The 17,735-nt window shown below is 34.8% G+C and overlaps 1 protein-coding gene and 1 long non-coding RNA gene across 2 annotated transcripts; one reads left to right on the top strand and one right to left on the bottom strand.

The window, feature by feature from the left end:
- Nucleotides 1-7,351: 7,351 nt before the first annotated feature.
- LOC110865135 (protein trichome birefringence-like 2) lies at nucleotides 7,352-11,088 on the bottom strand. Its single transcript, XM_022114355.2, has 5 exons — nucleotides 10,149-11,088; nucleotides 8,925-9,117; nucleotides 8,461-8,651; nucleotides 8,161-8,319; nucleotides 7,352-7,900 (listed from the first exon to the last, which is right to left on the bottom strand). Exons 1-5 carry the CDS (start codon nucleotides 10,895-10,897, stop codon nucleotides 7,561-7,563), a joined length of 1,632 nt encoding a protein of 543 aa, XP_021970047.1. The 5' UTR covers nucleotides 10,898-11,088; the 3' UTR covers nucleotides 7,352-7,560.
- Nucleotides 11,089-11,893: 805 nt separating this feature from the next.
- Nucleotides 11,894-13,286, top strand: LOC118479754. Its single transcript, XR_004860413.1, has 2 exons — nucleotides 11,894-12,107; nucleotides 12,693-13,286. It is a non-coding gene; the product is annotated as an uncharacterized LOC118479754 (long non-coding RNA).
- The last annotated feature ends 4,449 nt before the right edge of the window (nucleotides 13,287-17,735 follow it).

Below are 17,735 nucleotides of genomic sequence, written 5' to 3'. Positions count from 1 at the left end.
CATATATTAAAAAAATTATGGACACCTATTTTTTGAAAGCCCTAAGCCATTGTATAAACTACTAAGCCTACAGGGGCTCTGACTATCATTAAACATCATCTTATTCTAGTAAAGAGAATATCATACATGTAACCTTTCATACAATTAGAGCATCGATGATATTATCTCCTTAACTTGGTCATTACCAAGGTCATATTATGTCACGTACACAACTTATTGTTAAGGACAAACTCAATCAATGCACTTATCCTTACAACTATTATTACATTTTACCTAATATGTATTTAATAATAAAGATTTTGAATAAATTGGCTTACGTGGCATCCAACGATATCCTTGCACAAGGAGACATTTTTCTTTGAGATCACTAATTAATGCAATAGTACATTCAAGTGAAAAACGTCACTCTATTACCACTTTTTACTTGACTCCTTGACTCCTTGTTTGGATGCAATAGTACAATTTCATGAAAAACGTCACCTTATTGTCATCTTTTTTTCCTAAATTCCTCATGGTGCTATATGTTTCTCTCTCCTTTCTTGAGCATCATGCAAGTCTCTCTCTTCTCATAAGCATCAAATGAGACTTTTTTTCCATCTCATTCTTTTAATATACTAAGGTGTCATTGAGTGTCTAGTGTTGATCAATTCTGTTAAAACATAATTGAAAATATGTAAATAATACTTGTTACAGGCTTACAACAGACATGTCAACAGATAGTCCAGATACAGATACAACCATGGAGTTCGACATGCTAATCAGCGTGATCTGGTTCCCGTTTAGAGTGTATGTTCTTGATGGTAGTACTGAATTCTTAAGGGTAGAGAATTCGTGAATGGTGAGAGAGAGAAGGGGAAGAATTTGATGTTAATGTTATGAATGCCTAATCCTAAACCCACTCTAGTAATCTTCTTAAATACACCCAAGGGGAAATCTTATTAGTTAATAAGGGTAAATCGGTCCATCAACCATTACCAACTAATATATTATAAGGTTTTAATATATTTTGATCAATATTATGATAAATGATAATGATAAATACATATTTAATCTTCCATCTAGTTTTATGAAATATACGTACAAACACATAAAACTCAAACATATAAAAATATATGTACATATGCATGTATGTATTGCACATCACATAATATACATTTTGTTTATCACCCCTTGATATCTTAATTGTAAAATCCTCATCAAACATTAGATATTATGTTCTGACCAGTCAAATACAAAGAAATATGAGCCGGAAGAAAATAGTATAAGTAATCCTAGTTGTATACATAAGTGATTAAGACTTTTTGAAATACTATACATGACCTAGAATTTGTTGTTTTCATATTTTTTAAGTTGCCCAGTATGATTATGGACAAAGGCATGCATATAATATGAATATACATAAGCTAAAGCAACTGAGCAAGTGGAGATTTATGTAATTCATAAACCATGATTTAGATTGGGGTTGGAATGTTCCCCTTTCCACTATCGCATGCTTAAGGAATTATGTCCATGGACCATCTACATATATAGCATTGCATTACATGATGATGATGATAATGATGCACATAATGGTGTCTCTCTGGTCAACTAACACAACTAATTGTTTCACCTTCCTTAAATTTTGCAATAGGGACATCCCCACAATCATAAACTAAGTTCTTAATGAGTTGCAAATAGTTTCTAAATCTTTCTAATTATATAATTGCCAAACTTTCATATATTTTAGCATACACTTATGACATTAGCCAAAAGGTGGTTTAATTAATTTAGTATGTTAAAACTTTTACTTTTTATGGTTTTAACATTTTAAATGTATCCAGAAGATGCTATGATCATACCATAAAAACAAGAGATCTATGTTCACATTTTGTGTCTTATATTTGTCTCACTGGTATTTTACGGTTGTAATATATGTGTGTATACACACTATATGATAATGATATAAGGAGGATAAGAAGGTAATTTAATACATTTTTAAGACTTTAAGTAATTATAAATATTAAAGCATACGGTACAATCAATTAAAGTTAAATCTTCTTAGCACATGCAAATTTTCTCACGATTTTTAAACAGCTATAACTTCTTAATATGTTAATATATATTTTTTTTTTAAATTACACCATAAAAACGATAACTTTTTTCTTTAATTTGAGTATGTTGTTACTATAGTTTTAATGTTGTACTTCTCATATAAAATGTGTATGTTTATGAACAATAAAGCTGTCAAACTAATTTTTTATATGTATTTAAATTTTTAATCGTTTATCTACATATCTATATGGGGAAAGTGAATACGGTGCTGTTAGACACCTAAGCTTTTACGCAAATCCCATCAAAACTATGTAGTTTTGATTAAAAATATCCTTTTTATAAGTTCTCAATTAGAAAACATGTTATACCCGGTTCATAAATCACGTCACTGTTCCGTGCTTTCGAATTTCTAGGGCGGCCCTCAAATCTTATTCATTTGTTCATGGGTGTATTTCAAAGGTATAATGACAAGTCATGTATCATTCGTCAACTTTTAAATTTGTTGATAGTGTTGGAAATTTGTGAAAATAGCATTTTTCACAAATATAGGAAAATGATTTTTTCCTATTTTGGACTAGAAATAAATATAATAAAATGAGCGGGTTTTATGTATTTATTTGTGGATTTGTGTTCTATATCGGAAGAGCTTCGCAACGAACTAAACCACGTCCAAAACGGAGCTAAGATGAATGAGATATCGATGCTCAAAAGTTGGTGTTTGAAACTTGAATGCTGAAATAAGTGGGAAAGTGGCACCTTGTCCCACATCGGATGAGAGATGAAACTTAAAGGGGTATTTAAGTGGGAACTCTCCATCCTTCTTGTTTCATGGAATCACTCACTAAGTGTACTCGCGAAGGGTGCGGAGGGTGCTCCACCCTAACTCGCACTCGCACACGCGCGTGGCGTGGCGATGAGGCGCAATGTGGCGCTTTGATGGCGCACTTTGCACTTCGCCCGCTTGAGAGCCGCCTTTGTATTTTTGACCACGTGCGCGTGGTGGATCACAGAGGCTGCAAGGACCAAGTGGTGAAGTGGCGTGCAGGTTCGAGGGACGTGGCAGTCCGCGCGCGAGTACACGTGGCACGAAGTCGCATGGTGGATGGGCCCTGATGTGACGTGCGCGGCGCACCAGCGTGAGCCAAAACGGCGCGACTATGTGGCGTGCTCGTATAGGCTCACAGGTGACGTGGCACACGCGCGCAGGCGCGCATGGACCTGAGTCAGTGTGACGCACGCGCGCATGGCAGTGAGCCAAAAGGACGCAGCGCGTATGAGGATGCAGACCTGCGCACACACCAGTGTGTCTTGCGCGCGCGCGCGGAGATGCTTTCAGTAGCAGTTAATGCCAGTGCAGTTACGTTTCAGCATTCGAAACTGACGAAGTTAATGCGTTTGACTGGGAATTAAATGACGAATTAAAGTGCATTGAAGACGTTTAATGCAATTCAATTCTCCCATTTAATTCTTTTTCAGTTTCGACTTCAGATTTGCAGTATAAATACGAGGTTCCTGTGGCAAATCAGATACACCGAATTACACAGCAATACAATCCTTCTCTCTGAATATTCTTCTCTCATCTTCAAGAATCAAGGTGCTCGTTCGGGTTGGAGTCAAGACCGGCAGTGCAACTGCTCACGCTGTTGTATCCAGGAAACAAACGTGTTCTCCTGGGAGACACGAAATTTGTTTTAAGGGACCCGTGTCTAACACACTGATCTAAATTTTGCAGAACCTTGAATATTCTTTTAAGATGCTGTCAATCTGCCTTGTAAGTAGTTTCACACGTCTTGGTTGCAATACGATTGAAAGAAAAAGATAATTGAATTGTTAGATCATGGTAGGATTTTGGGGTATTTTGTTGCCATCGAGTGTTCTAATCAAAACTACGTAGTTTTGATGGGTTTTACGTACAAACTTAGGTGTCTAACAGCACCGTATTCACTTTCCCCTATCTATATATAGGTTATGGGTAGGTAATGTAATTACTTACACATTAATAGGTTACAACATAAATTTTGTTTAGGAATCTCATGAGAAATATACGTTGCATCTCTATCAATTTCTTTTATTTAAAAAATAATAATTGAAAATGAATGACTTAGTTTGTTTTATGTATTCTCACAATATTTAAAACTTTCTTTTTTGGGCAATTGGATTTTAACACCTCAAATTTTGAAGAATTGGCCGATAACACCCGCAACTAACACTTTGATCTATGACACCCAAAACTTTTAGTTTTGTTTGTCATTTCACCACTCAGTTAAAAAATGAGTAACTGAGTTAGTCTTCCATCCTAGCTGGCATCATTAATCCTACATGGCACCCATGACGTGGCAAACACATGGAAGTTTGTTAGTGTTTACGCCTATGTGTCAAGACTTATCCTACGTGGACTTATTGACATGGAAGTTACGTGGCAAAGCTCATTTCATCTCCCCTTTAACAATGAAACACTCAGTTACACCTTGCATGTCTCTCTTTACATCAGAAACACCAACCACCACCAGTTTCACCACCTTTCACCACCAACACAGCCACCCATCCTCATGTTCATCTCTCTCTCTCTCTCTCTCTCTCTCTCTCTCTCTCTCTCTTTCTTAAATACTACCACCACAACAGCATCACATCACCTTCATCGTCGCCGGCATACCTCCACCCCCGCCACCATCACATCTTCAAACAACCCTAACTCTTATCGCTCGTTTTCCAGTTAATGTTCAAACAACCCCAACCGGTGAGAGATGTACCCCGACGAGGAAGGTTGTAGAGTTGGGGTTCGATTTCGACGAACACATCCACCGATGAGAGTTCTTTGGGTTCGATCCCGACTGACAGATCCAGCGATGAGAGTTAATTTCATTCTATTCCGACTAACAAGGGTTCCGGTGATGGTGAAACCCTAGTTGTTGTACATAGGCGACATTTTGGTTGAAATCGGAGACAGAGATCGGGTTTCCGGTGATCATTTTATTCATAGATCTAACAGGTATATCGATTTCTCTATAGAGGAGGCGTTTGTTTGAGTGCTCGATTTTTCAGATGGGTTTGCTTTTCCGGTACCTCATGACGGCGATGATAATGGTTGTGGAGGGAGGGTGGGTGGTTGATGAAGAGGGTGGGGTAACGGCGGATGAAACAGAGGGTGGGGATGGTGATTCCGAGGAGTTTTTGAGTGTCGAAGAGTGATTTTGCAGTGAGGAATTGGGTGGGGTGGTGGATTATGGCTTCGTTGAGGATACCTGCGGCTTTGTGGTTGATGAAGACGGTGGATTTTGCAGTGATGTTAGTTGTTATCATTTGTTGTGTTATCATTTTTTTTTAATATTGTCAAAAATAGTCCACGTAGGATGCCGCGTAGGATGGAAGACTAACTCAGTTACTCATTTTTTAACTGAGTGATGAAATGACAAACAAAATTAAAAGTTTGGGGTGTCACAGATCAAAGTGTTAGTTGCGGGTGTTATCGGCCAATTCTTCAAAGTTTGAGGTGTTAAAATTCAATTGCCCTTCTTTTTTGAATATGTTTTAAAAAATAATAATTGAAAATGAATGACTTAGTTTGTTTTATGTATTCTCACAATATTTAAAACTTTCTTTTTTGAATATGTTAAATGATCACATTATATCCTCAATTATTCTCAATCACTCAAATAACGTTTTTTACAAAATGATAATTCTACTCAGTTAGAAACATGTTAATAGTTTGGGTTAGAGGTGCACAAAATAATTGGTTAACAATTGTAACTGGTTATTAATCGAAACCGTAACCGGTTAATAACCTTTTGAGGAATAACCGATTATTTTTAACCATAGATTAGTAACCGGCTAAAGATTTCTTTAGAAATAACTAAACCGGTTTTTAACCAATGTATCGGTTAACCGAAAAAAAAAACCTAAAAAGTGATAAAATTTGAAAATAACCGGTTAATTAACCGAAAATAATTGGTTATTAACCGAACTAATTAAAGTGAATAATCGAACTGATTAAAGTGAATAACCGGTTATCATAATAACTGGTTAAAGCAATAACCTGTTATAGTAAAAATGAGAAAATAACCGCCAAACCAGTTAACCGAACCGGTTACTAAAATTAACCGAAACGTACACCTCTAGTTTGGGTTATAACTCAGCAATCAACCATCCATGAGAATCAATATTTCAAGATATTGGGTCTGTAGATTTAATAAAAATGTGAATCTAATGACAATGTGTTAATGGCCCATTTCAGTGTTGGCCCATGTGGTAGTGTAGTTCAGCACTAGAGAACTCGTCCGTTTGAGTATAAAAACAAGGCCCAACCCATCCATGCATTTTTCGACAATATTTATGATCTTAGCAATCTGAGTTTCAGTGGCGGACCTAGAAATTATTTGATGGGGGTGCGGATGAGTGGTTCAAGCATATTTTCAGAGGGTGCGATCAAGTTTTTTGCCTAAAAAATACACTAAATTTGTTTTTTCAAGGGGTGCGCCCGCCCACCCTGGGCTTAATGTAGGTCCGCCCATGCTGAGTTTAATGATATCATTTAATTGATTTGACATCATGCTAAGATTTCATTAACATTACTTCTATATATGAAGTGCCAAAACATCGGTTTAGCATTAATCAACCAAACAGAGTCTTGTCCATGAACATCGGTTTAGCATTAAACTTGTTCACGAACACATATCGAACGGAAAATTCTTGCATGCTCGTTCATCAAGGAATTAAACTTTTTCACGAAGTGAAGTTTCTAACGACTGTACATAAACTAAGCAAATCAAAACGACCATGAACGGATGTTAACAAACATATTACTGAATTAATCGAACGCAATTGAATGCATACGACATGTGTTCATGTTCGTTAATATAAATAATCGAACAAAATTCCTTTGTTGTTCGTCTTCTTTCATTTACTAAACAAACAAACGAACGTAAACAAACTTCCTGCCGAATGGTTCACGAACGGGTGAAATAAGATAAGCAGTAAAAAAAGAATCTTCGGCACACAAAATTGTGACACTTGACGCAAAAGTTACTTATTTAATAGATATAGATGAACCATTTTTAGTCCATTTTAAGCAAGGATCTATTGACAAGCTTTTCGATTATATATGATCCTATGTGCTTCTTCTTAGAGCATTTTCAATGGGGTCTTCACCAACGAGGACACGCAGGCGCTGCGAGGACGAACCCCATAAACGCACCCCTTTTCCTCTCCTCTCAATCTCCAACGGATGCATTCATCCGCACATATGGTGCTTCTCTCCCTCTTCTCCACATCCGCCGCAATAAGCCGACACATCCCTCACTCTACTCACGTGGGCTCTGTTAGATAAAAGATCAAATGCAGCATCTATTTTCAAGATTAAAAAAAAAAAGATGAAGATTCAAACTCCCTTTGAGCCTATTATCACACTAAAAGCCACCTACCATACAAGCTACCCCTAACATGTTAACAAACCCAACATGAACTGAAGCTCCTAATTCTCTCAACCTTGCAAACGAAAAAGCCCTAAACTTTCTACTATATTCGCACTATATTTCATCTTTTCCAAGATCCTCTTCCGACTTTCAACAGAGACGCATATAACAACTCATTCCAAGTGTCCGGTACACCAGGCAAACACCAATGGCTGCAATCTTGTGCAGCGATTCGTTGCTCGGGTGACAAGCTTTTGTAAACCGTTCTGTATATCGACGGGTGACCGTCTTTCCTGTAATCCGTTAGTCTGCTAATGTTGAGATATATCACAGGAGTTTTAATCACGCGCAACACGTTGTCAAAAGCTCGCATCTTTGATGGGTAACTGGTCAAATGACTTGTATTGAAGATCGGTTCGGTTTCTTTGTGACACTGCCCTCCTGAATTCCACTGACCTCCCCTGCAAACAATGGTATCACATGCTTAGTAACTTTGACTTAGTCAAACCTAGTATCCGTTACACCGCTAAATTGTTGTGAATTTTCTTATTGAACTTAAACCATCATTTTCTTTGTGAAGTAAACGCCGTACACTTTAAATGCAGTCGTCAATATTCGGTCGAACTTGTTAGGTTTCACATAAATTTTGAAGCTCAAACCTAACCAATTCGACCGCATTTATAAATAAACATAACTATTGTTGAAGAAAATATTAAAATACCTAAAATGAGTGAGTGAATAGCCTCTAAAGATAACTTGAGTTTTCCGCGTGTCAATGTTCTTATCTACCCATTTGGCCCATGTGGAAAGAGCCCTTGTGTATGCGTCAAGAGCCTTGAGTCTCGGGTAAACATGGTTACCTTCCTGGTAATAATCTTCCCTGTTAGCATGAAACAAAAGTTAGTTAGACTGTTACGAATTTACAAAAGCAGTCCTCAAACTTATTACAGTTGTCTAGTAACGACTAAAGTAGTTATTATTACATGTGACAGATATAGTTATTGAAGGTATTGATTCTCACCCTCGGGAAGTTTTCTCGTGTGTCCACCAATGTCCCGTGTTGAAGATCAAAATATCAGCATCTTGATACATGGAAGTCGTGCGATCCATCAAATCTAATCGTAGCGTCTCAAAGGAACCGTTTTTACCTTTGAAAGACCATTCCCTCACTAGAAATGGAGAGCACACAAAATCCACCGTACAATTATAGTCCTACACAATTTATCATTTCTTGACTCACTACACAAAGTCCAAAAGCAATTTGACTTTCAAGGTCAAATGCTCAAAGTTCCAAACTGCAAACTGGTATAAAATTTCAAAAACTTTCAAGAAAAAATCAATATCACGTCAAAATTTAATTCGACATTTCATTTAGAAAACGATTGGAGCTAAAATCCAATAGAAATCAATGCCAATCTGAAGTTGAATGTTTGTAGATTTGAACTCAAAAGTCAAAGTTTTCAAATTTGTAGCAGCAAAGCTTACCTCAAATCTAAAGGCATAAAATCCCTTTTTCTTGAATTCTTTTCTTCCTGATATTTCATACACCGCTTTCTTGTTGTTGAGAGAATGTCGGAGTATGCAAACAAGTGATTCCCACATGTTCCTATTCAAGGAGTCCCCGACGAAAACCATTTTCTTACCTCTGAGTCTTTCCAAAAAATCGGTTGCATTTAAACTGCCAAATCATCATTAAAAGGACATGAAGTTAGGACATAGTTCAAAATGTGATACATTGATTAGTAATCACAAGTTTTAAAAGTTAAATACTCTTTAATTAAACATAAAGTAAATCTTTTACTTTTAAGAATCAAAAATGATTTCTCTTAAACTAAAATCTGATAACTACTACTGATTGATTACTATTGCTATTTGCACCTACAAAAAAACATATATAATTGTCAATTATGAACTTGTAAAATATCATTTTACCTTTTTATTAAAAAGAAAACTTCTTGTTATGGAAATAAAGAGAGTGTCTTCTTATTGCCATTGAGTATATAATGCTATAATGGGGTGTGAAAAAGCGTCAAAACCGACTAAATAGTCCAAACTGGAGAGAGTCTATCAGTTTGACGGGTTTGAGATTCAAACGGTTTAGTTGGGCTAAGTTTAAAAATTTTCAATTTCAAAACCTAGAAAAGAAAGACATTTATTTTTCAAAAAAGGTTGTATGATACTAGTTGCAATTACAAATTTGACATGTTATCCTACTTTTGTATACAACCATTTTAGTCTAACAAATAATTAACTGCCTACTACAGTCAAAGTTTTCTTTTTTTTTTTGAACAGCCTACTAAATCACCGGATACGCATCCTGGGATGCCCTCAATCTAGCAAATGCATCCCCTCCTCCATAACAATCAGAGTTGGATGCATACCCGAGCCACCAGTTTCGGGGAAAACCCGCCCTCCCGAAAGCCCACTCCGGTAAAACCCGGTTCGGCTCGGTCTCAAACTGACGACCTCTAGAGAGGACTTGCCAAGTGTTGCTAGTGGGAGTTGAACTTGAGACCTCAAGGAGAGAAACCAAGTGACTAACCACTAGACCAGTTTGTGAGGACAAAGTCAAAGATTTCTAAAGATTAAACACAAAACCAAAATTATACATCAAACCCCAAGAAAATTAGCATGCAAGTTGCAGTTTTTAAGCATTTAACATCATAATCATGCAATTAAGAAGCATTTAACAAAAATCATGATCATTACCTTGGGATTTCACATCCAAATGGCTGCCACCTCCATTTGACAAACTCATCATCTGGTCTCCTATTAAGATAGCAATTAAAATCTCTGTCTACATAAGGGCATGAACCAGCTGGATAATATGGTTGTGAATCATCTCTCACCCATCTTCCATCAAAGATATCACAATCTTCAAAAGATCTTGAAACCTTACCACCATCTTGATCTAAACCATCTGATTTAACACTCCCATTACCAAAATCTTGAAAAACTTTCACTTTCCCTTCAATTGGGTTCATACTAATTGCACCAAAAGTCCCATTTTTCACATCATCTTTAAGTTTTACCACATGGGTATTCTTAAAGTCAACAACTTTAGTAGTAATTTCATCAAAGCTTCCATTTTTCACATTGTTAGTGACATTCCCTAAATGGGTATTCCCTTTTCCATCAATACCCAATAATCTTAATCTAATATCAAGATTAGAACCATTAGAATCATTAGATTCAGCCCTATTTTCACCAACCATAGGTTTAGGGTTTTGTTCAAATTGGGTAGAATTTTTTATAAAAATTCTATCATTGCTGGTATTAAACCCTTGGAAGAAAAGCTTATCTGAATTGGGATTCTTGAAAGAAAAAGTGGAAAATAATATAAATAACAAAATAAAAATTGAAACAAACCCTAACCCAAATCCAGAAATAAGCTTCTTTCTTGGAGATGCACTATTTGGAAAGTGATCTGAGATTGCAACAAGTTTCTTTAGGTTCATGGTTGACCAAAAAACATATATGAACAATTGAAAAAGGTTTTAAAAAATCACATAGAGTGGCTGGATTTGTGAGTGAAGATGGTGTTTAGGGATATGAAAATAATAAGTAAATAAAATGTTGTTATTAAAAACTCGAAATGAAATGAGTGTTTGAAAGAAAGTATGAAAAAGAGTTGTGTGTTTGTGTTGGAGACATTTTGCAGATTGCAGGAGCAGAGATAGGTTGCATGCAAAAATGGGAGCAGGGTGAAATTACAATATTACCCCAAAGTAGATACGTACAAAGAGGGTTACTTAACAATAAAATCTTTATTTACGGCGTGTTTTTTGATTATTTGGCACGTTAAATTCAAATCAAACCGAAGAAAGATCATAATTCTTAATTATGATAATTTATGTTTATTTATTATACCGGAGGTGTAGCGTTTCAAACTAAACTGAGATGATTGATTTGAGATCTAAATAGTTTGATTTTTGTAATTTGATACTTTAGTGGCTCTGTCCGGTTTGAAACTTGAAAATAGACGTGTAAACCGAAATGGCTATTTAACATTTATTGTTTATATATTTCTTTTCATCTCCGAATATAAAAATAAATTAAAGCTAATGGAACCATTCAAACAAAAATAGATTGGTTGGTTTGAAATCCAAACAGAATGGTCTAAGTTTAGTTTTCACAACATGCTCCGGTATGAAATTCGAACCATCAGTATGGACAGGGGCGGATCTACATTGAAGGTTACGGGTTCGCCCGAACCCACTCGGTTTCAAATTATTAGTAGAAATGGTAAAAGAGAATTCTGGCTGAACCCATAAATAAAATTTGCGATGAACCCATTCATAAAATTGTCTGATAGCTGAGTGGTCAGCGCGCCTCCTTTCAAGGGAAAGGTCACCGGTTCGACTCCTCCTGTTGGAGTTATTCTTTGTTTTTTTCGCAGTTTTTTTTTTTAAATCCAAAAAAGGACTAGGGTTTTCTAAACTTTATACCAGCGCCCCATACCCCTTTTTTGAAACTTGCTGCTCTCCTTCTCGCATATCAGACCCCAAATGCCCCCATTCTCTTTCTTTTGTGACTTCCAAATCCGAATCCCTTAGACCCTCACTAAAATTCATCCGAAATCCTTCATAAAACTCGCTGCTTGCACATTGGTTCTGAAACGAGGAGACGGTTTGACTTCAATTTCTAACCATTCTTGAAGAATGAACGGTAAACTGATATTTCTTGCAATTTGTGTACTTTCTTTCGTTTTCTTGATAGTTTCATTGAATGTATGATGTTAAATCTTAATATGTTGTTGAACTTGAATGATTATGTAAACTTAAATGATTTTGTGAAGATTCTTGAACTTGAATCAATGATTTTAAATTGTTGAACTTGAATGATTATGTGAAGATTATTGAACTTGAATGATTTCAAATTGTTGAACTTGGATGCTTATGCGAAGATATGAATATGAATTAGACATTTAGTGATGTTGGTTTGTAATTTGTTGAAACTTGAATTCGATATTTAGGTATGAAGAAAATTGACAAGTTTTTACAAAGAAAACCATCAAACCTTGAATCAAATGATACTCAGGTAGTAAACCGTCGAAAATAGATTTAAAATGATGTTACATTGGGATCCTTCCGAAAGAAAACCAAACTGTCGAACCGACCCGAATTTTACCCGAGCCAAACCATCGAACCGACCCAATTTTTTTACATATGGTCCTATGACATTAGAGTATCTAAAAACAATGAACCCACTGAAAAAAATTTCTGGATCCGCCACTGAGTATGGATGACATAGGTGCTTGGAAGCTCCTACTAAACTAAGCTGAAATAATAACAAAGCTACACCAGTGACTAGAAGCTGGAAGTTGGATGCTCATATTACTGTACATAAATCAGGTCTTGAACCTGCAAGGTGAAAGTGATGAGACCTTGCTCAAAAGTGAATAAAGTAACATTAAGACAAGCAATCTGACATTTCTCAAAAAGGCAAGGCTGCTCGTGCAAGCAACATCACCTGGAGATAAGACTTACAATGACTAGAAGGTATGAGTTGTAAAGGAGGCTTCTTGGGCAGACCCCTCTGCCTATAAAAAGAGGCCTCCTTCAACTCTAAGAGTATGCTCACTTCTCTCTCTCTCTCTCTCTCTAAAACTATTCTCTCGCATTCATGCTTAACTCTAAGAGATCTCGTTATTGATTCTCACGCCAGAGTCAAAATTCGGAAGGTCACCTCTCATGTTAAGGCTAACAGTATTCTTTGTGTGTAGATTCTGATCAAGAAGCCATTTGTCGGAGTGGATCCTGAACCTTCCCCTTACCATACTCTTATTGTTTTAACAAGTATAAACCAAACCGACTATATAACCTTTATTATTTATATTTTTTTTAATTCGGTATATGTGTTTCTTTCTATATATGTGTTACAACTAGTAGATGCTGCGGGCCAATTGCCGAATAATTCTCAATCAATTAAAAAGAAGACTACTATAATTTTGCTATGAAAAAAACGATGATAAGACCGTAATTTTGGGCTCAGGGCAAAACTGTAATTTTTCAGAACTAATGAGCCAGTGTTAGGCAGCCAGAGTTATGCGCCGCCCGCGTTGCGGGGCGCTAAACCGAGTATTTCTTAGGTTAATAGCATGTACGCCTTTATGTCAGTTAGTTATACATGCTACCTATAGCACGATATCAAAAAAGATACATCAAGTTAACCAATTAAAGAAAACCAGTAGCATAGTTATGATAAAAAAAATTAACTAAAACAAAGACAAACGTGTAATTTAAAGTTGGGGGCAAAACAATAACTTGTCAGGACCAATTAGCGAGTGCTTGGCAGCTATTTGGCATAAATAAAAACAAAATTAAGTCAACAAAGTAAAATAAAACACTACCATGGTTTTGCCAAAGGAAAAAAACGATGGCATGATTGCAACTTTTAGCGGAGGTAAAATCATAATTTTAAAATGGATGCAAAATAATATTTTGAATTGAGGGCAAAACCATTTTTTTTATTTTGAAATGGGGCGAAATCGTAATATTTTAGCTGCGGGAAAAATCGTAAGTTTTAGCTGGGGGCAAAATCATATTTTTAAACTAGAAATGAGGGCAAAACCATAAGTTTATTTTGAACTGAGGGCAAAATTGTTTTTTTTTAACTGAGGGCAAAATCGTAAATTTAAGCAAGGGGCAAAGGCGAAATGTTATTTTGAGTCGAGGGCGAAATCGTAATTTTATACCTGGGATAAAATTGTAATTTGGCATCACCTATAAATAACTATTATATGAAGAGAATCCTGTTCCCCGCCTACGTCAGCAGCTTCTAAATGTTGTAGATAAAATTATTAAGTATCTTTATCATTTCAAAGACTATTATACAAACTAATTATTTTGAAAGAATTGATAGGTATACAACATAACATCTATTATCTATATTATTATTCATATATATGTATTATTATTATTATTATTAATTATTATTATTACTAGGTTAGAACCCCATGTATTACACGGGTTGAATAAATGTAAATTTATATGCTAAGTAATTAAAAAAGTTATATGGTTAAATAACTCTTGTATTGCATAAGTTGAAAAATATAATGTAATCAGCTAAAACATATAGTCGCCAACTATGTGTTTAAAAATAAACTTTGATATACTATTTACTTATTATAACATTTACTTTATATTTATTTATTTTAAGTTAGAAACCCGTGTATAAGACGGGGTTAGATTAATGAAATATTAAATGATAAATAGTACGTGTAGATTTTATTTGATACATTATTATATCCAAAGAATACATTTTATATTATTAAGCTATTATGCTCGGGTCAAATTGTCGATGTTTTTTTGCTTGGGTTATTATTTTCTATAAAAATAGAAATATACGAAGAAAAATTAAATAGTAACAAAGTTAAAATACATAAGAATTTGTTATTTAACTAATGTATCTAGGTATCGTTCAGCTAAATTTATATTTTTTCGTTTTTAATGTCGTAACATAATAATTCACCACTTACAACAATTTTATCTACATTTTATAATTTAATATTGTCCATTACTATATGTTATTCTAATCTACAATATTTGTGAGATTCTTCTTTGAATACATTCATCTCATACTTTTTAAACCGATTAAAAATCAAAACCAAATTATAGTAATATTGTCCATTACTATATATTATTCTAATCTACAATATTTGTGAGATTCTCCTTTGAATACATTCATCTCATACTTTTTAAACCGATTAAAAATCAAAACCAAATGATATTTTATTATTTTTAATATGTTAATCAACTGTATAAATAAAAGTATTATTTATAGTATAAAAATAGAAATATATGAAGAAAGATTAAAAAGTAACGAAGTTAAAATATTTAAGAATTTATTATTTAATTAACATATCTAGGTGTCATTAAGCTTTTTTTTTTTTTCGTTTTTAATGTTGTAACATAATAATTCATCATTTACGACTATTTTATCTATAATTTATAATTTAAACTAAAATAATAATTATCTATAAAAGATGTCCTAATATGATGACAAGTGTCTATAAAGTGGTTTCTTTTATTATATAGTATAGATTATTATTATTATTAATTATTAATTATTAATTAATTAATTATTAATTAATTTCTAAAACAATGAGAAATAGTAATTTTCTTTGTTTTTGTTTCGGCCGCAACTTTTCAAACCACTTAATTTTTTGGCCCATATTAGTAAAAGTAACATTTGTGTTTGTCTTTTGTGGTTTTGTTTTGATTTTTTTCTTTACAGGCTAAACTTTAGAGTCTTTTTGTTTTTTTAGTTTTGTAATAAAACTTTGATTCTATTATATATTTGTCATAAGTTAAATGAGTTTAGTTTTATATTAGTTTTTTTATGTCTTTTTGTGAATTTGGTCATTTAGTTGCTACTTAGCATGATTTTTGTTGGTCATATTTGGTCCCTCAGGTTTTCTGTTACTTCGGTTAATTACTATTTAGCACGGTGTTTGATAGTCTTATTTAGTCCCTTGGTTTTTTACCTCTTCGGCTTTGTAATACGTGTCGGTATAAATTCGAATTCCTCTACTTTTTACATCACATTGTGTTTTTATTTCACCTTTTTCCCGGTTTTGGTCATTATTGAGCTGCTACTTAGCATGGTTTTACACCTCCCAATCCCGCAACGTTGGTTGCACGGTTTTACGACCCGCAACGCTGGGGGCTTAAGACTAGTTATTTACCCATTATAAATTAACAACATTGTGATGCATAGAGTAGTTGTACTCTTTGCTTAGGGAGGGTTTCAAAAAAGTTTAATATAATTACAATTTTAATCTAAAACTATTTTGATTTTTTACTTTTAACCCCAAAGCTTTCTATCTTTGTCAATTTAACCTTATAATTTTTTTACTTTCTATTTTGGTACCCTATACTCTACGTATTTCACAAAAATTCCGTTTTACGTTTTGTTTTAAATTTTGCGATTTAACACAACGCAACGTTCATGTGTGGTTCAACGTTTTTACCTTTTGTTGCTTCGTTCTAAATTTTGCGAGTTAACATTACGCAATGTGCATGTGTTGTTCAACGTTTTTATGGTTGTCTAATTTTTCCCGCTTGACAGGTTCATCGTGACGCACGGGTCCTAAATCAACTTAGTTATTATTTTCTATGTTTTATGTTTCGGTCTAATTTCTCCGCATTAACACGTCGCAACTTCAGTGTTGGTGGTAGTTGGTGGTGTTGTGGCCTTAGTGCTATTGTCACGGTTTTACGCCTCCACCGCAATGTGGGGATTAATACTAGTTATTATTATTATTTTAAAGAAAACAAAATGAAAGGGGTGTTTTGACAACTAAATTCGGTGACCTTATGTGGGGACGACACGTGGATGTTAGGACGATGAAGGTACAGACATATGCTAACGAGTGCACGGGCCATCGTGTGCACAACAAAACATGCTTGGTTCAGTTCCATCGATTGTCGGTCGCAACCTTTTTCTTCACCTATGTTACCTGCAATTGCATAAAGTCCTTCAGTTATTCTATATGTTACATCTTTTCCCACTCAAGTTTCAGAAGTTGCAAATGATATACATCAGAAAAGATTTATTCATAAGTTTCACCATTATTTAGTTTTTTGTTTCTCTCCATATATCAAGGGCTAGAGATTTAGGAGATTTTTCCTAAATGAGTTTGGTTGTTTTACTCTAATGCAGTTTTATATATAACATTTTTACCCCTGTTGTTATTATTATTAAACAGAATTTGAGAAAAACCATCAAACTAGTTGTTGGAGTCTGTTCTCCCTTAAGGTTAACAGAAGGTCTGATTAGGCTGAAGGGTATGGGGACGTTCATGGTTCGCCACATAGGACCATTAATAAGTGCTACACCGCCCCTATAATGATTTATGGTGGTTGATAAGAATGGGTTGTAAAAGCAGAAACAGGCTTGATTTTATTAGAAACAAAAGTGATAGTGGCCCGATTCGAGAGGGGCAAAGTCTACGATTACAAAGGTAAAATGAACATAAACAACTTGAATAAAAAAGTGATGAACAAGCCTGGATTTATAATATCCAATTTCTAAATTAAGGTAGTGATCTGCTCCCTAATTTCCTGTGATTGATTTGACCGAGTATAATCAGCCAATTTACCATCAATTGTCTTGACTGAGTGGATTCAACCAATTCCCAAAAATAACATCCAGCTGTCCCATATTGCCAGCTGTAACCCGATTCCTTTTTCTTGAATACACTTTCAGTGGGCCTTTATCATTACTTCCCTCCTGGTAAAACGCCTTGTCCTCAAGGCGAAATGCAGGAAATTGCTCAGCTACCAGATCATA

This window comes from Helianthus annuus, chromosome 6 (genome assembly GCF_002127325.2).
Source record: "Helianthus annuus cultivar XRQ/B chromosome 6, HanXRQr2.0-SUNRISE, whole genome shotgun sequence".
NCBI lineage: Eukaryota > Viridiplantae > Streptophyta > Magnoliopsida > Asterales > Asteraceae > Helianthus > Helianthus annuus.
This window is presented reverse-complemented; position numbering and strand designations above follow the sequence as displayed.

Coding starts and splice junctions, on each gene's coding strand:
- LOC110865135 (XM_022114355.2), bottom strand. CDS start 10,897: ATGAACCTAAAGAAACTTGTTGCAATCTCAGATCACTTTCCAAATAGT. Junction 9,118..10,148: donor TTTGGATGTGAAATCCCAAG/GTAATGATCATG, acceptor ATGATTTGGCAG/TTTAAATGCAACCGATTTTT. Junction 8,320..8,460: donor CACGAGAAAACTTCCCGAGG/GTGAGAATCAAT, acceptor TCATGCTAACAG/GGAAGATTATTACCAGGAAG.